This window comes from Chelmon rostratus, chromosome 14 (genome assembly GCF_017976325.1).
Source record: "Chelmon rostratus isolate fCheRos1 chromosome 14, fCheRos1.pri, whole genome shotgun sequence".
NCBI classification, from domain to species: domain Eukaryota; kingdom Metazoa; phylum Chordata; class Actinopteri; order Chaetodontiformes; family Chaetodontidae; genus Chelmon; species Chelmon rostratus.
In genome coordinates this window covers 3,907,392-3,934,284 of record NC_055671.1, presented here as the reverse complement: position 1 = coordinate 3,934,284, position 26,893 = coordinate 3,907,392, and the positions used below count along the sequence as shown (strand labels likewise).

The following is a 26,893-nucleotide window of genomic DNA, read 5'->3' as shown; positions in this document are numbered from 1 at the left end:
TTGCTGCTCTTTAATGCAGTGCAAAATAAACAGCAAATGTTCTCAAGTCCTGCACAATCTAAAATAGGCCACTTGAGTATCTTTTCCTTTTGACTGTGTTGAGATGCAGGGATGTGCCTCCAGTTTCAGCTTTTAAACAGAACACTGTACTTGCCTGACTGTTGACTACCCTTCGTCTTTATGATAGACATTTGACTTAACCACTTGTGGGACTCTACATTCACTTGTCACCTCACACACAGATGATCTCCATTCAGCCCATTATGTAGATTCTGCTGCACAGGGGATGATTTTGGTGCGTCAGTTTTATGTTGATCAGTGTTCCAGCGCTAAATGTGTCCAGTGTGATTCATCCAAAGAAGTCCAAGTGAGGGTGCATACTTTCCAGGCGTGTGGTTAGTGTGGGGGATGTTTCGCATGTAGCTGTCCAGAAAAAACAATAGAGCCCATGTCTCATTTTGCTCTGTGTGTAGTGGCTCTCTTTAAAAAAGATGGAGCCTCGGGCTGTGCTGCTGCAAGACTATTTAATGTGTTGCTCGTTTAATATGTGTGCAGATTGTTCAGAGAATAATTCACAAGCAGTGGTCAATTTGTCCAGATGAATGTCTTCGTGAACAGAGGATGTCTTTCGTTATTTTTGCTTGAATTTTCATCATCTCTTATGGCCACCTGACAGCAGAAGCTGAAAACAAGCCAAACACGTGTCAGATAGTTGAGGATGTGAAGGCTGGTCCACAGTGTGGAGCTGGAGACGAGCAGACCCGTGCCTATTGGTTTCATGGAAATGTGGTGAGGGGAGCGGGGCCGGCCGTGCTATAAAAGCCTCGTGTGAGTGAGAGAGCGCGCAGCGTCTCGGAGAGGACTGGAGCTACCAGCTGGCCGGTGCGCACCACACATCTCTGAATCCACACGCAGACACTCGCAGCGCAGCCATGAGTGAGGTAGGTGCCTCTCAGCTGGCCGCAAACCTCGAGCCTTCATCATCGCAGCAGCTTTAAACAGCGGCTTGCTGTTAGGTTATCACACCTGTGCGGCTCAAGCTGCAGATATTCGCGACGCACAGGCGCAATGTTGGATGAATTCGCTTCTGAACGCGGCGCTTTGTCCAACAAGCGGAACTTTGGACAGCTTTTTATTTGACTTTTCATGCTTGCATAGAGTCATGAAATGTGATGTTGCATGACTGAACGAACGGAGAAAAGGATGAATCGTGATTATGTGTTTAAGTAAGAACTTTGCCTTTAAATAGCCTTCCATGTACTGATTATTGATAACAATAATACTAATAATAATAATAATGACGACGACGGCGTTGATGATGATGATAACAGTAATGATGATAATAACAGCTTCTCTAATGTTCTGCTGTACACGGACTTTTGAGAATCACCCTGACAGTCACCCGTTGCGCACAAGCAGCTGCTGGTTGTGTTTGTCACGGCTGTGATGTGACTGATGTGCAGCTGCAGCGCTGACTAACACAACCTGCATGAAAGGACTGAGACGTTTTTTGAGCTGCAGATCTGAGTGATGAGAGTCAAATCTCAAACTTCAAGGGGCAAACGACAGCAGGCGTGACAGACCACTAAACACTTCCTTGTCAGCAAATATTGTTGAATGTGGCTCAACTCTGGCATTTCCAGCCAAAGCTCAGCAGAGCATGAGCACGTGCCGGGTGAAGCAGAGGCAGTCCTGACCCACACTGTCAGTCTGTGCATCATTTGATGAGGCTGAGGCATTGCAACTTTGAAGGTGGACTCCATGGAGGTGACGAGTCCCTGATAATGTCAGGGACTCGTCGGTGGAGATGAGAAAGGACTCCAGCAAGAATCTTCTCTGGAAGATGATTCACTGGCAGCACAACCTACAGTCCCTGAATTATTCAGGGCTTGCTGCTAACCCAGAGAAATAAAACATTCTCACAGTGCACACGGGGGAGCCGTGCCTCCAATAAGACTTAGTTTGTTCACCCTGAGGAACTGGACTGAGGGCAGTTACTACAGCAGTAAAGGCCTGCTTTTATCTGCATGCTGCTGTACATGGCAGCTACATACTGTCTCCCCATAGCTGTAGCATGCTGCCTGAGAATGATATCAAACAGAACAAATGACTGTAATCATTATTTCAGGAGGAAATATCATCTCTTGATCAGCGCTCCCACAACATGCACACTGCTGTGAACGCCAGCTGCCACTTCAATGCTTGTGAATCTTTTATTGCAGGCTTGTGATGTCTTTTTGTTCGCGCTCATACACACTACACACACTCACGATGTTGACTTCTCTCCTACCCTCCTACCCAGCGAGTGAAGTTAGCGTCTTATAAATAAGACATTACACACAGGGAAACTCACGAAATTCAGTTGCATCTCTTCCCAGTGATGGATTCATGTGCCTATAAAGAGCCGAGGCCAAGACAAGAGCACGTTGCTAGGAATGAATAATTCAATAAAAATCAATGGTATCCTCCATCTACCTCCACACTCCACTGCTCTTACCTTTATTCTGGTCAGTCTCGCACCAAGTTTTAATGGTACATCAGGTTAATTGGCACTCTGACCAGTAGGAGAGGAGATTTAAATTTCTGTTGAATCATTATGATGTGACCTGACTGTTTTCTAAACAATAGAGAGAAACCTTGCTTAATTACCACTCACCGTCTGGCTTCAAAGCCTGAGGAATTATTTAGTCTCATATAAATATACAGCAGCTTGTTTCTCTAGGGGCACTTGAACATTGATAATATCGTCTCTGAGAAGTACAGGCAGTATATTATTTATATATTTATTTATAAAATCCCTAAAGCCACGTTTCACTGTAACTGCATTACAACAATCCACTAACTACAACCTGCTTCACAGCATGAGAGAGCTGGCATGATTAATACAATATAAAAAATCACATTAGTCAAAATTAGAGTTGCTTGGATTGGTAGTATTGTAAAAATCAATATTACTGTCAAATTAATTGTGAAATTGTGCAGGGATTAATGCGAAGAACTGAAGTCAGAGCCCAGTTTGTAGTGGTACTGCTGCAGCTGATTCATCTGTAGCTGTGTTCATAAACAGGCAGTTTGAGGTTCCTGTGGTAAAAGTAGCTTAAATGTGTGGTCTGTCACCATAGTGATGAACAATTCTGCCCTTCCAGGCTGCACTATCTAGCAAATCATGACAACATGGAGACTGAACAGCAACATTTTGGAGACGTGCGGGCTGCATTTCACTCATTGCAACATATATGTACATACTGTATATATCTATTATTCAGCTTCTCAGTTTGTTCCATATGACTTATTTACTAGTGTACTAGTAGTCAGCTTTTATTTTGTATTTCTCTATTTCTGTTTTTATTTTTTCCAACTGCCATTACCTGCTGCTGTAATACCCAAATTTCCCTGGCTTGGGATTAATGAAGTCTATCTTATCTTATCTCTTATCTTAAGTTACTTACTTACTAATTAGATAGCACTCTGTGGAGAGGATGCAGCCTCAGTTTAGTTCTAATTCTCAGCAAAAGATGATTCCTTATGCCCTGTTACCTGCTGGTTAGCAGGTGCAGCTACACCCTGGTGGCTTAGGTGGCTATCCATGGTGCTAACCGTGCAAACATGTCCGTCTCTCATGCAGCGCTGTCCTGTCTGCCTGTCCTTGTACGCTGTTTAGTAAAAGTTAATTACAAATTTACAAGCTGGAAGGGAAAAAGGAAAAGTATATAGGTGTGTAATATTGTGTGGCTGATGTAAATAAAGCACAAATATGTACAGAAGACTGTTGCAAAGAGATAGATAGATAGATAGATAGATAGATAGATAGATAGATAGATAGATAGAAGGTGAAGACAGTCACCTGTAAATGAAAATCAGGGTTGTGAATGATCACACATTTGGTGGTTGGTAATGTTCCATGTTGACAGACACATCATTCTCATGTTTCACACTACAGATGTTCTCAAATGGAAGTTTAAACTTAGACTAGTCAGCTATTCTTACAGTAGGGCACCTTAACAAAACAGTCAAACATGAGCACAATTTAATCTGCAAGCTTAAGCATTGTCCAAAAAAAATTGCGCAGATGAGTCATATTCTTCACATTCTTCAATAAACAAATCAACATTACACATTATCCTGTAACTCAGATGTGTACAGTTATAGAAAATAACAACGCTGAGTGGCTAGTACTTCGAGGGTGGAAACATTTAGTGGACTAGTAGGCTAATCGCACACATTCACACCAAAGTATAATATCAAAGCTTGATTGGCCTGTAAATTATCTCAACAACAGCTTGTGATTCGTGAATCCAGTCAGTTGTATTTTTAATCATCTGCCATGTTCTGACTGGGCTGTGAGGTCATTGTCAGTCAGTCGTATTCAAATCACCGAGGTCACATGGACAGTGAGCAGCCTGTAGGGGCCGCCAGCAGCGCTTTTCCACTCTTATTTAGACTGCGTGTTTGTTACAGTTTATCTTCTGGCTGGGGCGAGTTTGAAGTGGTGACTTTACACTGACCCTGTGTTCCAACACTCGCTAATTAATTAAGCAATCTCATTTTAACTGCCAGTATTGACAGTATGATGCATCTTAAAGCTTAATTACATTTTATCACAACTTGAGTCTTATTTTCGTGCGTTTGATCATCGTTTCTATGGTAACATTGTCAGAACACGGCATCATCTCTACAGTAAAACCTAAAGAAACAGGAGCTGTCTGACGATCGACAAGCTGTAAACCAGTTGAACCAGATCATCTAAACCAGACTATCTGGAAAGAAAGTCGCTGTCAGGGTGAGCAGCCATGTTCCTTTGTCGTGCTTTGTCCTGTGTTGCTGTTTCCCAGGGAGTTCGGTTTAGTGACTGTCCTTTTGTTGTTTTTCTTTCACCCAGCATTATTCAGGGTTACTTTTGAGGGGCTAGATTCTGTTGTCCGTTGTTTTGGCCTTGATACCAATTTTGCTTCAGTTTACAGTCCCAATTACATCTTTTTGTAGTAAAAAATGATTTGTGAATTATGATGATGCAGATGATGGGGCAGAACCACCAAAATAAGACTCATGTCCTAATCATCTGGATTCCTCTCTTCATTTTCAGATATCTGACATTGTAGAATATGTTATTCCGTTTGTATGACCAACTGTTACTGGACAGAGTTTGCTGTCGAATTCTGTAACGCATGCAAGCTTTTAGTGAGCAACCCCCACCACTAAAAACAGATGCAAATAGCCCTCCGCACTCAAGTCAAATATGATTTTCTTCTAAAATCGCTGTAATTCTGCAGCAGGTTAATTGTAGCACACTGCGCTTAAGTGCTGCTTGACATTAGATTTTGGAGGATTTGACTGGCCTCCTGGATGTAAAGTCATTTCTATGGTGGTGAAACGTTGTACATCCGTCTGTTGGTGGGTAGGCTGTACAGCACATTACTGATTAAATGGCAATTCTTAAGTCATTAGTATAAAACCTGTTTGAAAGTGTGATTACTGAAAGTTTGCCACAGGCAGTATTAAGGGGGATATCCTGTCTTACGACCTGTCCTTCAATCGATGCATCAACATGTAAGTGGTCTCCTGCTGTGATCACCTGCCCTACGCTTTAATTACAGTGAGAGTGGTGGCTATGGTGGCTACTTGGCAAAGCCAGTTGTTTCATCATCCAAAGTGGACCAGAACCCTTTTTATTAAATGAATGAGATAAGAGTGTTAAAAGTTGCTGATCAATATAAAATGGACAACAAGCTGAGTAGGGGAAAAGTGGTAAGGGATGGATTTTCCCTTAAACTTTTTGCTGACTGAAGACTGATGAAGTGATTGAGATCTGGACCAAAGTGGTGATTAGACAGAAAAATGCTCTGCAGCTGTGCAGGAAATGTTCGAACATCATTTGACGCGTGTTGATTTAATGTGATTTTCCTCTCACTTATAGACCTGAAATATAAACACATTTTAATCTACGATTCTCTGTGATTTGTTGTGGACTGACCCTAATCCCGCTTTAAACAATGAACAGAGATTGAAATAATCTGTAATCCACCTAAACTGTCAGCAGGCTTTGGCTCCTTCACTGGCTGTAACCTCCAGGGTAATCCTGGCTTCTGCCGGACTTTGCAGAGGGAAAATGACAAACGTCAGTGAGTGAGGGGTGAATGGTCAACACGAGAAAATACAGCAGATTACATTTAAACTGCCAAGACGGGATCAGTTCTACAGTAGCATTATCAGCTTTTGCATAGAAGCTCACCCCAAGGGTCTTAATATGTCACACATAATTTCTCAGGGGAATTACTCTACGTATTATCCCACAGAGGGAGAGCTGTTAACATTCACACGCTGTCTTATAATACACTTGAGACCACCACCGGATTCAGCCTGCAATGTTTCATAGAGTCACCTTAAAGAAAAATAAGTAAATATCACTGTCAAGTCAAACCGTGTCCCTTGTAAATTAAGTTTCTTATTGTTGCACATTTGCATACACTGACTGGGGATTTTATTTTGTAATATTTTAAAAACCTTCTCATTATTAGGAATTGTGAAAAAAAAGCCTCCACTGGCCCACACCTCACCTCATCACCCCACCCGTCTCCTGTAACCGTCACAAACATACATAGACCAGTGATCCAACAGACTATCTGAATGAAAACACCTCCTAATCTTTAATTGCTTTGGCTTGAGATCCATTTTTGTTGTCGTCAATGAAATGTTGTACCACACCGCTCAGTCGCTCGTGGCGCTGGCCTCCATCTGTGAGCAGGTACTGTGCAAACACAAGCTGTGGCGTGCAGTGTCTTTAAATTCCACTGGGTGCTTTTGGACCCGTACTACAGGATGGAACTTGGGCTGAATCTGATCCCTATAGATTTCTGCAGAAAGATAATAGTCATGTGCAGCAGAGCAGCAGAAATGCTGCCTACCCCCACCCCTTTAATTATGCCTTCAGAGTATATGCAATTGCTTTTTAAAATAATTAATATTCTATACAGTTAAATGCATGCTGCTGGGTGGACCAACTCTGCCTAATGCATGCTAATGTTCTTCAGGAAAACTATGCTGCCACTCCATGAGCTTTACTTGAATAGTTCCAGCTGCAAACTGTACCTTCGGTATACTGTAATGATGCTGCAGCAACAACAACAACAAATCTCACTCACTCTGAGTGGTATCTAACCATGCAGTTAGTTTTGGTTTTATACATCTCAGATTTCTACCTTCACACCTGAAATGAACTTTATACTGATGTTGATTTTAAAAACAGCAACATCTGTTTTCAGAAAGAGTGTCCCTGTATACTCTGGATAATCCAGGATAACCCTGGATAATCCACAGACCGCACAGTCGACGGCTTTCATTGGAACTATGTTTTGGTATAAAGTAGCTCTAATGCAAACAGTGGTGTGTGTGGATTATCAAACAAGACTTCCAAATTAAATGACTAAATATGTCATTTGTAACTGTCTTCCAGTGATCCATAGATCTGTCAGCAGGTTGATAGCATTTGTTTGTGCCTTCCAGCTCAGCTACAAATTAAAAAGGAATCTAATTAAGGTCTGGTTGGGTTTAGGCACAGAACTACTCGGTGAGGTTTAGGGAGAGGTTGCGGTTTGGGTTAAGAAAAGTATTTTATTTAGATAAGGGGACCTTCATTATCATGATCATAGCTACTTGGTTAAAGTTAGGCAATGATTGTGGTCATGCTTGAAAAAATAACTTTGACTGGTGACAGGAAACAGGGAACAAACAAGGATCTCCTGAGAGAAACTGTGTGGAGGGTCACTTGACCAATGCCTAACCATCCTCTTACATCCTCATACTAAAACCCACATGCCATCACCTCCAATCTAACACCTTAACTTCTCCATTTCGACGCCTGGGAAAAAACTCAGTCAATACATAACCAGTATCACAATATCTAAACATAGCGACTGTTCTTGCTGGAGGCAGGGCTTGATGATGATGTCTGAGCTAAACTTCATTTGAGCTTCATTACGTTTGTCCCTCTAGTTGTCGCTCCTTTTTAACCCTACTACTACTGGACTACTTCTACTGCTGGAAAACTGTGTTCATGATTTATACTACCAATTAAATCAAAGTCTGGCGTGTAACTGACTCACTTCAATTAGTGAACACGCCAGCATCAAATAAAGATGAATAAGGAAGTCGGCCAGCTGTCATATTCTAGCTTCTCTGTCTAAAACAGCAGCCTTAATGCGTGAGGAGAGGACCTTACCACACCAACATTTTCATAGATAGACATTTTATAATATTACACCAGCGTACAGCTCAGATATTTTCCTGAAGTGTTGGTAATGGATTGTTTTCTGTGTTATTAGGCATTAACGTAGCAGGTGAAATAATTACCTGCTTTGTAGTGGACAGTTAATGAGGTGGAGGAGAGAAGAGGAGGAGGTACTGGCTTCATGCAGGAGAACAATGACTGAATTCATCACCAAACATCAGCTGGACTGCAGTGTTCATTAGGTAGCTGGTCTGCTGTGCCGTGGTTTAACAGCGGAGACTGTGCTGGAGAAAGTAGAGATGCAGCGAGTATGCAGCGACAGCTTTCTGAACCACACTGAGACAGTTCATGTCACATAGGCATGTTACACCTCTAATAATTTATATAAGTAATGTAGTAAGTTCTGTACTTTCAGTCTGTGATATTTATGAGTGTTCTTGTCTTCCATCTCCTCTCTCTCTCTTCCTCCAGAGAAAGGGCTTGAACTATGTGCACTTGTATCTGATATAGATTTCATTGATTTGTGGATGGAGAGAATGACAGTGACACATGTTGTAGCTGCATTGCGTGCGTAAAGTGTCAGTGAAACTGCGCGTTAAGTGTGATATGACTTCCAAGTGTAAGGGATTATCTGTGTGATTATGATTGACAGTGGAATTTGATGAAACTCCTGCAAAGCATGACATTCCCATCAGCCTCAGCTGTGTTTGCTGCTAATATGTGCTAACATGCTAAACTAAACGATGAACATGGTAATTGTGATACCTGCGTAGCACCTGAATGCTGAATGCTGCAGTTTGATCGTAGCTACTGGCATTGTCATTGTGAGTATGTTAGCATGCTGATGTTAGCCTTAGCTAGCGAAGGCCAGTATCAGGCGCCGACATGCTGTACAATGGTTTGTAATACTCAGAGAGAGGTTTTTTACAGTGGTACACTGTACTGTTTTACAGTAGTTATTACCTATTTTGCTGTTTTACCATTTTTCACGATAATTGCTGGGTAAATACATCACATTACAAAACAATTTACCACAAAGGTGCCATGTATGTGTGCTGGCAAACACAGTGGCATGCTGGCAAATCAAGTTTTTTTCCAGGCAACTCACCAGGCCTAAGGTCACACCCCCCCTGCGCCACTGGACCAGCTCCATTCATTCTCATTTTTCACGCAGGGCTTTAGTCAGTCTGATTGTGGTTTGAGCAAGGGCTTAAAAAAATCTCTATTTTAACCTCAGTCATATCTGCACTGTAAATATCTCACTGTAATGTCACCAAATGTTGTATCATCAAAGACAGGCAAGTTGCCGTTCATCTCCAATCGGGGTCGTTTAAACATTTCAAACACAGATTAAACGCAGTGTATCCTCCACCGTCGTGGCAACATGTGGCTCGTTCAGTCAATCATTCCTCAGCAGTGTCACTCTGCGTGCTGCCACCCCTGGTTCCAGTCTGGTGGTGGGAAGCTGCTAAGGAGTTGTAATGGCGCTGGGATGAGCTGTCTGTGACCTAGTTTTGCTGTCTCCTCGTTAAATTGTTAATAGATCCTGAGTGCTGCATGGAGTCTCTCTGGGGAGCCCGAGCTGCCATAAGAACCAAAAATAGCCCCCCACACACTGGGATGGTAATTTATTTATTTTACCAATTCCCTCCATGTCCACGCCAACCCTTCGTGCCAACGTAGAGTTTCCTGAACTCAATCAATGAGAAAAACACATACGAACATCAAATAATAGAATAAATCTTTAGAAGCTGACTCTGTTTGTGTAAATTTGAGCCTTTGCTGATACTGAAAAAACAATCTGCCACACACTGACAGCTGTATATAATTCATTTGGATGGATGCACTCTGCACCAATAGCAGCCCAAGTATCTCTGTTTCTTTTCTAAATCAGCAAAACAGAAAAAATCCCAAAAACAAGGGCAAAAACATGTCCCCCATTTCAGTTCAGTTCATTTTGATTCAAACATGACTGAAGATCATTCTAAAAGACAGATACTCAAGGTGCTGCACTGATTTGGACCTGTTTTAGTACAAAATATAGTCCCTAATCTCAGGTGCAAGTGTAGCAGAACAGGGAAAAAGCATTTGAAACTGCTAAATTGGTCCAACCAGTGACAATACTACGTGTCATGTTTTCTCCTGTTTCTTAGGAAGGTCAGACCTGTATGTGCTTTAAGAGCTGATACTGATGTTCTGGACACTTGGTTGTTTGTGACAGTCACTACATTTCATATATCTGCCGCTCGCTGCCATGAGACACATTCCAGGATTCTGCCAGTCGCAGAAGGGAAGGGACAACAAAATAATAATTTGTAGTGTTTATCAAGCTTTGTACATTATTAGTCAACCATGGCAGACCAGAGCCATATGTGGCACATCCGCTGTACAGAAGGACATCATCATTAGTGCTGTAATTATCATCACTGCCATCCATTCGTCAAGCTCTGTGGGTCTCCAGCATATGGGACTGGGAGCAGGCAAACATTGCAGTTCCTCCTCAGGGACTGTGACAGCACGGTACGTCTGTACAAGCTGTGCACAAGCCCAAATCAAACACAGCACCAGCCAGCAACACTGCGCTCGGTTCACTTCCTGCCACATCACTGACACTGAAGGCACGTGAGTCTCACGATCTGCTCCCGTCCAGTGTCCTAATGAGGAGCTGTGCTGTTTGACAGGCTGGAAAGAGAGAAAAAACAGTGTATAACGGTATAATCGCTGGAGACTGCAGACTGGACATGTTCAATGAGCTCGACTCACCCCAAAGGAAAGATTCAGTGCAACATATAATAGGATTAACCCTGCTGTCACAATTTCCAGTACCACTGACTGTACCGGGTGATTAGATGCTTGTTGTTGTGTTTTTGGTCCAGTGATGGGTTTTTGGTTTTTTTTTTCGCTTGTTTACAATATGGTTAAAGTGACTGTTATCAATAGATTTATATTATCGATGAATCACAGTGATGAAAATCATCACCACCCTCTGCAGTTCCTCTGGGTTCTACCGAGCTTTTCAGCTCATTGATTTGTAAGTATTTTCAGATTGAAATGGTTTTACTTTGAATTTCATTCATGATAAGATGGTTTACATCATGTTTAAAGCCCTGTGAGCACAGAGCCTGACAGAGTTCACGACAGTATAGTGAGTTCATGCTTCTAGTCTCTCAGCTTGATAAAGTATATAATCAATGTTAGTGCTGATGACCAGTATATGGAAAAATGTTACTTTTTTTTTGTCCAGGGTAGTTTCTGTAAGCACAAATGCTTTGTTTGCCTGTCTTATCAGCAGCCTGTATAGTGCAGCTGGAGCTGGAGCAAAAACACAATATACAATCACTCTGAATGTAGTGTCTTTGTATGGATTACCTCTTCACAGAATTAGGATTTTACTGCACAGCAAAAGCTGGTATAGAAAGGAAATGGTGATAGGATGGATGAACATTTATAAGTCTGCATGAGGCAAGTTTACATTTTGCTGACCCCAAAGGGCAGCAAGAGGTTTGAGGACATCAATACCCAGAAATCATGTGTTGACGTCAGTGAACAAAATGTTTTATTCTGAGTGGCAGACTCTGGTGTCTCTGGATGCAGCACTCATCCACTGTGATGGCTCAGGAAGTGACTGGAGATCAAAAATATAACCAATGTAGGCTGTTTATTAGTTAAGCTCTAGCTAACCACAGCTGAATACTGGACTATAGGACTGCTTCCCAGTGGGCATAGCTGGTTGTGACACTATTGATATTGTCCAGAGTAGAACTCCCCCACAAGACAATCAAGTATTGTAATTCATCACATCTGCAGCCTCCATTGCCTGTCACCACACCCTGAAAATAATTAGGGGGAAACTCCAGGCCGGCAGTGATGGGATCTGTTCTCTGGTGGTGATTTAGGCTGATAACATGGTGGTATTTTTACAGGAAGTGGTCAGCACATGGGTAGTTCTGAACGTCATTTCATCACACATCTTTTAACCCTGTGTGAACCCAGCAGGCTCCTCCTGTTCCAAAGCCTAGATTAAAAAAATATTTAGGTCTCAATTGGCTGTGGATTAAATAGAGTCCCCTGCCATCAGTGACCTGCCGGAGAGGCTTAGCCTGGCAAAATCTCATCTTTCAAATCACCCTTTTTTAGGCACATGCTTCTATGTGATAACTTACTTTCACCATTCTTCAGACTTCTTCCGTACCTCTAACTGCTGCAGATTTTATCTGCTTTTTAAAATCTTTTGTAAAGCATTTTACAAAGCATTTCTAATTGTGGTATTTCTAAGAGTGCTATAAACTTTCTTTCTTCCCCTCCTTCTCCTTTTTTTTCTTCAGGCTTTCTAATTATATACCACGAAAGCTCCTTTGGCACCTGCTCCTTTGCTAGTGTTAATCATCATGATAGCAGGCCTCTCAGCTTGGTGTCCCTTGGCAGCTTCTGTGTTATGTGTGATCCTTTAAATGAGACAGAGATGGGTTGAAGTCAAGGTCACAGCTGACGGGTGTGAGGGTTAATGAAAAGTGGACGGAGGTAGACAGAGAGGAGTCAGATGTGCCGCAGTGAGTTATTCTTTCAGTCCTTTGACCTGCTCTTACTCATAGAGTCTCAAGTCTCCTGCATCTTCACTTCTACTTCTATCTGCAACTTGAAGTCAGCTCAATTTAAGTTAGTGTGTGTGTGTGTGTGTGTGTGTGTGTTGTGCTTCCTGGGAATTGGGTTTTCCGATGCGTGTATCCCATCATTCCTTTAACGTGTCGGTGAAACGGCGCATTACGTCTGGAAGAGAGTATCTGGGCGATTGTGACTGCAAGTTTGCAAGTGGAATTTGAAGAAGTCCTTCACATTTGATTGCACTGTTTAAAAGTGTGAGTGGTAGCAAATACACAGAAACACAGAGAAGAGAGGTGTGGAGGTGTAGTCATTTAAGGAGCATTGGTCTCCACCCACGCCTCCCTCACCCACATGGCGGAGGAGGAAGACAAGGTCAAAATGAATAAATTAGACGTCAGTCACAATCTGTGGAAATGAAAACAAAGTTCTGCTGTGTGACAAACCTACCAGAACATCGCTCGACTAACAACTACAGCCCACAAGATGCGGGTCGGCGGTTTGATGGGATGGGTTTCATGCATATGCCCTGAATTAACAGGAAGAGGGAAGAGGGGGGTTTTGATATGAAAACTATGAATACGACTATTATGATTCACTTTGCTGTTTCAAATCATGACATGCAGAGATTTACAGTCACTTACTATGTCGGCTGCTTTTTTCCGAAGGTAAGCTGTCACATCCCTGCTAAAAGCTACTGCTTCTGGAATAAGAAAACTACACTATAAGAAAAAAGACAGAAATCGAAATGGTGGAGGGGTTTGTGTGTTTGGCAGGACAGGCATGGATTTCAGTTTTCAAGCTGTTTGCCACAAAGAATTAGAGAGTGCTTGGCTGGATATTAATGTTAATTATGTAGAGTTTAAGTTTTCAGAAGTTTAAGAGTTTGGGAAAATGAAGGCTAAGAAAGACTTTTTCATTCAGAAAATCTTAGAAGTATCTGCAGGAACTAGGGTCTAAGGTCTAAAAGGTCTAAAATCTAAAGCAGCGACATCAGTTTGGTTATAGAGAAACAGCACATCGGACACAAAGGAAGCGGCCGAACACTTCAATTCACATTTTGCTACGATTGCTAAAAATGGCTGACTGGTGTATTTGTTTGGAACAGGTACAGCGGGAGAAGACTCCTGCACACCTTCCTCTACACTACACAATCAAAAACCTTTATGAACAACAACGTTTCAGGACGAGGACCTTCTTTAGGTTCTAATATAGAAATATTTGGTGAAGAATCACAATCTATGTACCTCTTTCATTTCTTCCAAGGTTTCTGTTGCTGTTGTTTTAAAAATGCTCAGTGAATTGAGTCATGCTAAAGAACCTGGATTAGATCAGTCACTGGCAAGATTTCTTAGAGATGCTGCAGAAGTGATCACTCTTTCTATCCCTCATGTAATTAATGTATTCTATTCAGACAGGTAGACTTCCAGATGGGCTAAAAATGGCAAGAGTAATTCCATTACATAAAAAAGGATGTGACCCAAGCTACTACAGACCTGCATCCATTCGAGTGCTTTTTCAAAGCTAATTGAAAGAATTACACAAGAACAGATAAATGAATATATTTCAACCATTTCATATGAGCTTCAATCATGTTTTAGAAAATCTCATCCTACTGAAGCTGCTCGCTGTATCTGACAGACCTTATCAGAAGAGAAGTGGATGAAGTGAAGTTTTGTGATGTGCTCATGCTGGATTTGCAGAAAGCATGTGACACAGTAGATCACAGCATTTTAATTAAGATGCATGGGTTTCTGTGGGCTGACCCTAAGACCCTAAGTCCACTCACCTAACGAAGGGGAACCTTTCAGAGTGCCGCATCATGGGAGGTGCCACAGGGTAGTATACTGGGCCCTCTGTTCTCAGCCAGAAAAGCTTCCATTTCAGACACCACAGCTCCTCACACACCTGCTGGAGCTTTTGAGCAAAGTCATTATGATTATTCTGCCATCTCCCGGCACACCAGGTTATCACCACACCACACAAATACTATAAAACTCTCCAAATGTACTGATATGATTAATATTAAAAGTCCGTCCACATACATGTCTCGATCCTGTTCCTTTTAAAAACATTATAACTGACGGTGGACGTAATTAATTATTTCTCACTACTCATAGCTCCTTTACAAGAAGCAGCTTGACAGACTTCATACCTTTTTGATTTAGGAGCCTAATGGGCAAAAACACATTTCTCTACAGAGCAGCAGCACACTGGAATAATTTAGCCACAAATCTGAAATTAAGTGTTTCACAGAGCACGTTGAAAGAGGCTTAAAGTAACGGTTAAAAAGGTTAAAAGACTTGACCTATCATGACCAAGGAAACATGAGCATGTTGACAGAGCTGGCTGATATTTCAGTCTATGTGTTGATTGTCGTTGCTTGTCCTGTTTGCGCTGTGTGCTGTATTATACTGGAGGGCCACAGGGGAAATTTACTGTGTTTTCATCCTTGATGATTCTGAATGTATACAATGACCGTAGGGCAGTGTAACATATGTATTTAATAATCCATTAAATTAATTCATTCACGTGGTCAGTGACTGTGGGGATTCAGTATAGTCTGCTGTGGCTAGAGGAAGACTCTGGTCTTAGAATAATGACATAAGCAAGCTTTAAAACAGAAAGACACAATCAATATGTGATGTCTATTTATTGACAGTGAATTTTTTTTATTTTTTTATAGCCATGGACCAGACAAATGAAGAAATATCTTTATGTATATTGTAGCACTGCTGTACATGTCATTGCATAACACATACAATATAGCTGAATGAACAGTGAGGGACGAAGGCTGTGATGTTTCCCTTTGCTTTTAAAGACTGAAACAACCTTCCAGTCAGGGAGGAAACGTGGTGAGGCCTTCGCTTCTGACAGTTTGTTGTTCAGGCTCAGGTTTAGAGGCTGTGCAGTGCTTGATATGAGGAAACATGATTCAGCAGTGATATCCTACAGTCTATTTGATTTTAAGTCACCTTTAAAAGGCAAACAACATCAGCACTGCTTCACCTGCTCAGCTGCTGTTTCCTCTTACCGCTCAGGACTCCGAGCACTTTGTTTAAAAAGCTGCTGGAGAACGGAGCGACAGTCCCTCCTCAACTGTGAGAAAGTGACGGGAATCAAACAGCGCCGAGCTTGAGTGAAGACAGACATGGGCCATGACAAACATCTCATTTGAAATTCACTCATTGCTTTTGGAAGTCCTCATATGAATTTTTATGCAAATGCGCCGTTCTTCTCGCCACTTCCACCGTGTTTATTCTGCACAGTAAAGCAAAGAATGTGCTGGAATGAGTGAGATGGAGCCTCCACTGGAGAGGAAAAATGGAGCAGAACAGGGAATAGTGTGGGGAAGATGTGCTAATGCGTGGAGAGTTATCCCCGTGCATGTGCACATTAGGACTGGACTCGTTATGCAAGCTCTGACTGTATCCAGGCAGAAAGGGGGTGGGGTGGGGTGGTGGTGACGATCTAAGTACTGTAGAGGGAAGAAAAGAAGAGCAGCAGAGGACTCGTTTCCTCTGTGTTTCTAAAAGAATATGGTCACATTATTGTCGCTTTTCACTCGTAACTTCTTTGCCTCATCATATCTGTTGGCCATGAAAGACAGTGTGTAAAAGCACATTAAACAGTAACAAACTGACCGAGTCTCTGCCAGCTGCAGGGCTGCTGTCCAGTTGGTGACTTCCGACCTCTGACCTCCCTGTAATCTGAAAATCAAAGATTAGAAGAACAGATTAGATTTGCAAGCACCCAAGTATTTTACAGCATCAACAAGCAAACACTCGGTTTATATCTGTTATCTAATGCTGCTGAATGTGTTTTTTATCATACGCCTCAGCCTCTGATGTCTTGTGATGAAGATGAGAAAATACTCATTAAGCTGATGTAAATGTGTTTGAACTGTTTTGCAGTTTAACTGTATGAATGCAGGATAAATGCACATGCTCCAACTTAGACTCATTATGACTTTTTGTCACAGTCAGAGACAAAAATAGTCATACTCAGGATACTTTTATGACAACAGAGCCACCCACCGCTGACACAAATAGCACCCACACCTCGAGTTACTGTGATCAGGGAGATTTTTTCACCTCCTCCTGAGGTCTACAAACATTTCCAGTAGAAATGTGGCCTAAAATGGAAGAAGTGTCACTCTTTAAACGTGGATTAGCTCCTCTCATACCTGTTGGTGGCCCTGCAGCCATGGTCCATCTGCAGTGTGTAAGAGAACTAGTTGATGACAAGTAGACAAGGACAAGAGTAAAGAAAAGATGTGAAAAGAAAAAAAGGAAAATAGAGTGAAAGGGTAGAAATAAGCATCAAAAAGCTCAACCTGCAGCCGGTTATTGATTTCATCTTGTAGCACATTTGTCTTGATTTCTCAATATTGCGCTGCATCTTCCAACCGCCCTGAGACGCTCACTCCAACATGATTGTTGCTCTGCTCCCGGACGTCCGCTCTGGCTGCCACTGAAGGCTCGCTTGCGTCCTGGTGGGTGGAGGTGTGATGTATGGCACCATCACTGCGTGGCACCACCGCTGCCCTGCTGAATACCAGAACACAATGAGGCAGACGTGGCGCCGGGAATCCCAGCGGCACTGACTCACTTTGAGTTCAGCGTGTAAACAGACAAACAGATGGCCAAGCTGCCGAACAAGTTTCTCTTCCACTGGCTCTCGTGACGGCGCACAGGGACATGAGAGGAAGACGTAGGATTTCTTTTGCCAGTTTTATTTTGTTTGGTTCCCGCTTGGCTCACATACATCAAAACTTTGGCATTTTAAAATTCATTGAAAGCACTGGATTAATAATTCAGAGTTAGGCGAGATGGAAAGATGGTCCCTGCCGGGCAGATGAATATGTGAAATACAGCGTGCTCTAAATCAAATAACACCCACAACGCTCAGTTGTATGAATTATGGTCTTGTATTGGTAACACACTGATCTTGGAAGAAACAGGATGTTATTTAAATAACTGGGAAATGTCATCCACAGACTAAAGCTCAGTGTGTTGCAAAATTATCTTTCTGCAAGCAACAAATTTAAGGTCTGAATGATGCAACAGCAGCAAACCTTCTCTCACACACTGTAGTGTCACTGCATTTGGAAGCTCTTGCTTTCAGAGCTGAGTGCATGTTGTGATGTTGCCGAGCAGCACCAGCCTGTCAGGGGGGAACTGCCGGGCCCTGTTACAGCAGACGGAGAGAGCATGCCTCTGCTGCACAAACATGGATTATAGATCGTCATAACTCACCCCACAGGGAGCAGAGACTGTCCTGTAACATGCTCAGTGTGACGATGGCGTGTGATGCTTTCTCTATCAGGAACACGACAACCATGTTAAAACTTATTTTGTTATCTACAAAGATCTTGGAATTTAAATGTTCATCTTACAAATGAGCATTTTGTCGAATGAATAGCAAGTAAATTCAGTAAAAACAGGAGGAACATTTCAAGCGTTCCCATGTAGTGTTCTTTCTTCATCTTTAAAAAAACGATGACCATGTTTTGCTCTGTTTTCTTTGCAGAGACAAGTATCTGGAGCGACGACCGGAAACAGCAAACCATCTGCTGGCCAAGGTATTTCAAATTATCACGTTCCATCAGAACAGTACAACCATGCAGAAATACGATGCAGAATAATACTGACGTGCTGCTTTCACCATACAGCATTTACATTACCTATAGTCATACAGCAAAGCTGTAGTTAGTTTTGATCTTTGGTTACAATGAAAACTATGATTTACAATTATCATCATGATTCTTTCACATATATTATAGTTGAAACTGTTCTACAGATCAGTTGATTTCACAGCTCTCTAAGACCCATTTCAGATAATAACAAGTGTTGATGACACAAATTCAGGAAAATAAAATCAAACCCCAAGAGAACAAGACAGCGTAAAAGCCTTGACAACTAAATACTGAAAGAAACAGACAAAAAAACAAAACAAAACCTCGTAAATGTGTAAATTTAGAATGGATGCATTAGTGAACGCAGAGGAAGGTGTCTGCCTCTGATTGCTTCATTTTCTGTATTCATGGACTTCCGGTCAGGTATGACTGTAGAAGACATCTGTATGCAGATGACACAGTTGTGTGTCATGAAAATCTCATATGAATTCATTCAGTATTCACTTCTTTTGACATGCAGACCTGCTTTCATGCCAACAAGCCTCCTCTTCATGAAAAGAAATCCTTTTTGTTGGAGTCTTGGTGCTAAACAGCAGTCAGAAGATCCTCAGATTCACTTTCAGCTTCATGCAGTGATGAGTCTTTATTATCAGAAGCTGGCCTTGGTGCTATTATTGATTCTGGGCTTTCTTTCTAATTCCACTTCAATGCTGCTATAAAAAGAGTAAAGTTCTGGGAATTCTTGATACCATATAGGTCCAAATATGGTTTTCTTTAAATGTCAGAGAAAGACTTTTCACCCTGCTGTTGCTGATTCTTCGATGAGGCTAATATCATAAGATAACTAGGTCCACCTTTCCTCTTCAAATGTTAGATACAATTGTTTCTGTTTTGAAGTGTCTGTTTCGTACCCATCGTTGCCTTATGCCTTACTTCATTGGTTCATATTAAATTACTTTTAGTTTGCCAGTTTATTTACAGCCATAAACCTCAGTGTGTTTTTAAGACACTCTAAGACAATGTGTCTGTTTATCTGTCTCAACAGAAAGAAAAAGAAAAAAAAAAGGCTCCCAATAATTAGAATAATTTTCCGTCAAACGTTAAATCCGTAACATCTTTTGGATTATTCAAACCATACATTACGTATTTGAAATGAGGTTGCTCTTGCTTATTATGATTATAATTCTAATGTAAATACATTTGTAATTATAAATTAATGTCATGACAGCATTTCTGTGCTGATTTTTTTCTGTTGCTTCTATGTTTCTGTCTGCACCATCTAATAATTGTTAAAATGCCTGACTTGTCAGGACCCTCTAGAAAATGAGATGATGCTTTTCAGGGGGTTCTGTTTGTTTTTTCACTTTGTTGAAGTAGTGTACCCCTCACACTTAGACTTTCTGAAATGTGTTAACATCCCAACATACTGTATTTCACTGTAAGATCAAAGAGAATTTCATAGAATACCACATTTGAATGTCTCTTTGAAGCTTTTGCAAAAGAGACAAGATACCACAGAAGCTATGGCAATAAAAAGGCTTCCTCTACCATGGTAGCAATGCACAGGAAGACCTACTTTGCAAACTGGGCCATGGTATTGTTGGCATAATAATGTAATTCAAATCCCTTGAGTTATAAATGGTAAAATTGGGCCCGCAGTACTTGGCAGGATCCTTTGAAATTCATAAACGTGCTAAGTGCACAAAAAGGCCCGTTTCTAATGACCTGAGCTCAGGTGAGACGAATGTGAATCAGTCTGACATTTCCTGTCTGGCTGCTCTGTAGAAACAGATGCTAACCACGCTTTGAAAAAAAGCTCATATGTCAACATGAATCTGCATTTAGCAGGTTGTTTCGTGTTACTGGGTTTCATAGTTGCAGCCATGCGAGCAGATCCTGCATTTCTTGAAAGTGCTTTTTGTAGTCTGCACATTAACAAAATTAGGTTTCGTAGCAGCATATGATACAATACACTGATGAATCCCTGAACGTAATCTCCTCCGCTCCTTGAAGTCAACCTTCTCCTCACACAATGGATGCAGCAGGTTAATAGTGGTCCCTTCACTGCTAAATGGCTCCTTAACCCCATTGAGCACTGAAAGCAGCCCTGTGTACCTGGGGACCATGCGTCACCTCTCTGCTCTCTCTGGGGCTGCTGATAACACTGTTCAGACCCCGTGTTCAAATGGATTTCTGTCCAAACTTGTGGGATGATAAAGTGCATCGCAGCTCAGTCTGCAGAGAAACATCCCGTCTTCACTGAATGTGATCGAAGCGTGATTTGAATTCATTCCACATTTTTCCATTTTCACACTTTTTTCTTCTTTCCATTGCCTTTGGTTTAGGAGAACGACTGAAGTCTAAGTCACTTTAATAAATGTGCAGTGTAGGAAAGATAATCATTGCATTCATTATATGTACATTTACACAGTGCTTTACACATTATCACAGTATCAGACGTCAAAGGCTCAGACTATTCCTCAGTTGCTACAGAAACAGAAACAGCAGGATCCTTCCAGCCCTGTGTACCCCTCCCTCATTGGATTAGGTCACTTACCTTATTTTAGCACTGAGTCTTTCCAGTTTCTCCATACCATTACAGTACGAGGTTTTTCATAAATCAAATTAAAAACAGTACGCAACAGACAATACAGACAATAACTACTCTTGATTTAAAAACTTTACAATGCCATTTTGTAAAGTGATGCACAATAAATGATACCACAGAGTTGGTACTTTCTTAAACAGCAAACAACACAGCCTTTCACCTTTTCATTGCAGATACTTTGTTTTAAGGCCAGCTGGATGGCTGTCTACCGTCCACCTGCCAACTAGCTCACAAGCTAACAATGACTTCTGAGTCCGGGCATCATGACCTGTTACAATTGACTGAAAGGGCATCATGTCTGTAGGAAAATCAATAACTCACCCTTTTCCTATAGACAGTACACACACACTCAGTCTGAGGGAATGATTGTGTGATGTATTGGAGCCTGACTTGCTTGGCTCAACGGGTCACCTTTTGGAGATTTGGTTACTCAGTATTCTTTAGACTGGGCCTTCATCAATCATTGTCCATATACTCTAAGGCTGTCTCAAAGGAAGCAATTTGAACATGACCTTTCACAAACCCTTTATGGAAATAATCCCATCATCCATTGTGGCAATTTGATTCATTCATGCAGCAGCACAACACATTACTGAATCTGTGATGTGCCTGGCTTATGGAGTCTTGTGTCCTCTGTGGTCTAAAGGGCATCGACCCTGTGGAGCAGGTGTGATTTTAGAAGGAAGCTCTGTGTGTGTGTGTGTGTGTGTGTGTGTGTGTGTGTGTGTGTGTGTGTGTGTGTGTGTGTGTGTGTGTGTGTGTCTTCTGCAGTCATGAAATATGAATTTGTTTTCATTGTCACGTGTGTCATCCAAGGGCTTCAAGGTCAACAAAAGGTTCCTGCTAAACGTAAGTAGGCCATTTAGAGAAACCTCATCTCATGCCAGCACACACACCTTGCACAGCAGGTCAGCACAGTCATGTACAGGAAACCGCACTGCATGACAACTGTGTTGCTTGAATAAACAACTGACTGCACCACATCCCATAAACCTGAACCTTTTGACTTGTTTTTAATCACACGTCTGCTTTATGTGTCTCTGAGCAGTCAGAACTGACTTCAGTCGTCACTGTTTGTGCTCCTCAGCACAGAGAATGTGGCTTTGCTGTATATACTAATGGATTTATGATAGTGAACTGAACATCAGCAGCATTTATTTAACTTTCTATTAGCATGTCTCATTTACTTCACATGTAGATTAAAGGGAACAGTCGGTTTTATTAGAATTACTAGAAGAGGTTGTCTTCTGTCATGAAATGCCATCTTTTCTATCGGACCGTGGACAGCGGCTGCCTCGTTAGCCTTCCTCCGTACTGTCCTTTTATTAAATGTCAGCATCTCTAATGACAGCTACATCTGACATGAATGAGAGCACTGCAACAGAGAAAAAACGTGCCTGCAAAACCTGAAGTGAAATTTTATTTTCCTTGCACGTTTTATGACTCCATTCATTTGTTCACTTATATTTACATGAAATAGAGTTCATGGAGGACACCCCAAGTATCAAATGACTGTCTGAACTCAATGACAGAGGCATTTTCACCCAGACAAAGATAAAAATTAAGGAAGAAATGTTAGTTATCAGCTGCCTCGTTTGGGACTATCTCAGCCACAGAAAAGCTCAGGGAAGCAGCTTCGTGCTGCTCTTTGGTGGAGGTGAGGACGTGCATTTATCAAACCAACAACTTAGTCTTCATCCTTGAAGTCTTTTCTCTTAACCGCCCATGGTCTGTTAAAGTGTAGCCCACAACTGCATCATGGTGGCGCTTTCTCCCTCCATGCAGTGGATGAGACAGCCCTGAACAGTAATTTATCAGCTGCAGTTGTAGAGTCTGCAGCAATGCTAGCAGCTCTGTGAGGCTGCATCACAGCACAGCGAGCCCAGTGCTTTGAGCTGAATGTCATCATACTAACATGCTCACGGTGACCGTGCTAATATGCTGATGTGTGGTGTGTGGTAGTTAAACACTGAACAAGCACAGCACTGAGATGAAAATATTAGACCATCGCCCACAGGAAGTGCCTGCAGGAATGCCGTCATCACAAAGGGTTTGAGTTGAGGAATCTCGTTCCTGGACATTCATCCAGCTGCTGAGACACATCGATCTAACATCTTCTCACCCTCTCTCCTCCCCTCAGATGACAAGAAGAACAACCTCCCCCAGGACTTTGACATCGACATGGAGAACCCGGAGACTGAGAAGGCCGCCGTGGCCATCCAGTCGCAGTTCAGGAAATTCCAGAAAAAGAAGCAGGGTGTGAAGTCTTAGAGAGAGCGCTGTCAGCTACTTCGTCACTTGATGTGGGCCTGGTCTTGCATGTCAATCAAACTGCACCATCATGAACTGAAATGGAAGGGTGGGGGTGGGATTCCTGAAGGTGGAGGTTGGGTGTGGGGTGGTCGGGGGATAAATAGCATCTTTGTGAATGTGTGTGTGTAATTACTAACTTATTAATAACCATTATATACAGAAATTAGACATTTATTGGATTGTGGGTGTGTGTATTTAAATCTTTCCTATGATTTTGCTGTTTTTTACTTCGATGACACTTCACAGTGCAGTAGAGCTTAAAGTTTGAACAGTTTTTCTGAAGTCACATTCAGTGTAATATACCCATATTAACAACAAACTTAGATAAGTCTTGTCATACAGTGATTATCTTTAATTCAGGGGGAATATAAAGCCACATCCATTGCTGTGATTGACACTTTAACCTGGCTCATGATTTCATTGACAGTCTTAGCAAGGCGCCATAATCAAAAGAGTTTTCAGCTCTCCTGGAGGTCTGCTGATGGCATTTCCCTCTGGCTGGATAAACTGATCCCATACAGTTATCAGTGCTTTCGCGCTGTACGACTGTCGCTTTGGAAATCAAATCAATGTTTAATTTGTACTTGGACGTCGGAGGCCTCCCCTCCATCAAGTCTTCTCATCCGATCACATGAACCTCTCTGAGTTGTGTGTCTTTATAGAGGCTGTAGATGCTGTGCTCGTGATTTGATTCCAGTTGTGTTTATTTCCTTGTTCAAATGTGATTGAAACAATGTCATTGTTCAGTTGGCTCACACATGTGTACTGTACAAGCACACGCAGTTATGCATGCAAACTTGCACAGGTGGCACACACGCACACACACACACACACACATGTGCATATACACATATACAGAGAAATGAATAAAGGCATCGGAAAGGAGTGCAAGCTGATTTACTTTGTGTCATTTCAAATTGTTCCAGATAGAGGATGTGGCTACGATTGTTCACTATAGTACATGTAGCAGCATGTGCAATGGATCATATTAAAATTGATTTATTACAGTCAATCACAAGAATAAGTGTTTTGGATTATTTAATTATTTAATTATTTTTGCAATGAACTCGATCACTAGATCACCTCATACTGTGGTCAGCACAGTTACACGATCCTGAAATGTACTGATGGTTTTTCATGACCTTTTGCAGCAAACTGCATATTGTTCCACATGAACTGATTTTGATTTTAAATGATGATACTTTCCAGCTACTGACTGTCAAGACTACGGTTTTAGAGCATCCCACAAGGACCTGAAGCAAAGACAGACTTTAACTTTGGCTTAGCTCAAACTAACCATCAGACTTCAAATAAAACCACTACACAAAGCCGTCTAGCTCTAGACTATCTGAACTACAGCAGGAATTTGCTATGAATTCTGGGTAAAAAGGCAGACCAAGCAGCCGTGTCAAATCGCTCAGCTCCATTCCCTGCAGCAGGAAGTGTTTGCCCTCAGAAGGGCTGCAACATGTTAATGGGAACATTCAGCGAGCAGTGGAACAAAACAACAACCTGTCACAGTGTAGAGTCTCAGTGCAGCGCAGGCCTGTAGCAGAGCTGAGCTCAAACGTCAACGACAAATAAAAACGTCCTCACTGCTGAATGTTTCCAACAGGTTACTGCCCGTTCTGAAAACTCTTCCCCTTCCCATTACTCGCCCCCAAACATCGTTAGCAAACCATAAATCATGGTTTCATTTATTTGAGTGGTGAGGCACATTGAGGACTGGCCTAACACCACGGACCAGTCGAATACATCCTTGTGAAACTGACCCCAGAACACACACAGAGGAATTCACCAAAGAAGTCTCTGCGCTGCCGTCAGCTGTGGAGCCACGACGAGGAAGGAATCCACTCGTGTAATCTGGCAGCTCCACAGTCAGAGGTGGTCAGTTCCAGGCAGGGCTTTATGTCCTGGGTCAGAGGCTCTGTGGTAATAATCTGTGCTTCAGAGGACAGGAGGTCATCCAGAGTGTCGAGTGTCTGAGATTTAAAATGTGAGCCAGCAAGTACAAAGAAATGAAGGTGTGATTAAATGCTTACATTCATTCTATTAATTTTGTATGTGTGTGTGAAATCTGAGCTGGAAGAAGACTGGGCATATTAACCAATTATCTCATCAGGAAGTGATGCCGTTTCCTGTTTTATCAGCAGATCATAAATACAGGTGTGTTACACTGTGATGTTCATGAGGAACATACAAACAGGAGCAGCTTTAGAGGGATAAACTTGTGAAGTGCAGCGTGCAGGTGCTTCGTCTTTAAAATGGTTTATAATAACTGACAGGAGCTGAACCACGATGTCCCTTTTTTCAGTCGCATTCGATGACATCTGTTGACTGACTCGATCACTTCCTATCAAATTAAGATGCTGGTGTGTATAAATGAGTGAGCCCCTATGACCAGTCACTGAGTGGAACAGATCATCCACATCAGACAACATGTAGAAGAAATCACTGATGTCCGTCTGTCCACAACCCAATAAATGGATTTAAAAGGAGAAAAAATATATTTGAATCCAGCGAATGAAACATAAATAATGGCAGCTGTCAGCTGCAAACTGTTGAGTAAGGTGCGGTGCTCATTGCTCTGCTCTGCACTGGGACGTGTTTATTACTTTACATTTTCAGAATAATTTCCCCAGCGCTGCGAGCGACAGCTTCATATTTCTCAGGCTGATCAGAGGGTAGAATTCAGGTCTCCTTATTTATGACAGCGGTTATTAAGCACCGAGTGTGACGGCAAGTAAATCTCTGTGACCACGCTTAATTTGCTGTGGACTTCAGAGGTGGATGGCAGATACAGTTGTCATGCTGAGTAATACGCCCTCCTGTCTGGTGATATAAGACCATGGAAGAAATTTAGCAGGCAGGACATGTGAGGCTCAGGCACAAGCTTCAGAGCGGCAGGTTGGAAAGTCTTCAATTACTAAACCAGTTGAGGAAAAGTCTTTATAACACTCCAAATTCTACGACTACACATTTTACACCTATGATTAGATTGAGAATTAATATTTATAAGCTCTGGGTGTCATTTCTAGAAGTGGTAGCATTTTAAATTTACACTGACTTTATTAAAGGGGAGATTTACTCTGCGACTCTTAAACTGATGGATTTAATCAGCCTGTAATGTTCAGCACATTCTGTAAGTCATGGTTGTAACTTAATCTCGCCTCATGATTGCCCACATTTCCCAGGGTGCCTTTTGACAGCTACACCATAAATGACAGTGAAGTGCTGTCTTGAGGGGGTTGTGGGTTTGTGGAGATATAATGTCGGCTTACCAACTAGCAGGTGGATCTGGATCACGTCTCATGTCCATTACATACTACAGAAATTCCACTATGTGCTGCTACATTTAGAGATTGTTTACATTATATATCTGTACAGTCCACTGTTTCTGCAGCTATTATGCAATAAATCAACGAGCTGGACTCAGCCATGTTATACTAACAGGAAGTGATGCAATATGTGCGCCATGAAAAAGCAGTTAAACTGACATTTTACAGTACCT

General features: G+C 41.9%; 1 protein-coding gene across 1 annotated transcript; it reads left to right on the top strand.

The window, feature by feature from the left end:
• The first annotated feature begins 867 nt into the window (after positions 1-867).
• Positions 868-23,340, top strand: pcp4a (Purkinje cell protein 4a). Its single transcript, XM_041952998.1, has 3 exons — positions 868-941; positions 18,356-18,407; positions 23,210-23,340. Exons 1-3 carry the CDS (start codon positions 933-935, stop codon positions 23,338-23,340), a joined length of 192 nt encoding a protein of 63 aa, XP_041808932.1. The 5' UTR covers positions 868-932.
• The last annotated feature ends 3,553 nt before the right edge of the window (positions 23,341-26,893 follow it).

Excerpts from the sequence above, each read along its gene's own strand:
- pcp4a (XM_041952998.1), top strand. Across the intron at positions 18,408-23,209 it reads CAAACCATCTGCTGGCCAAG|ATGACAAGAAGAACAACCTC; the intron begins GTATTTCAAATT and ends TCCTCCCCTCAG.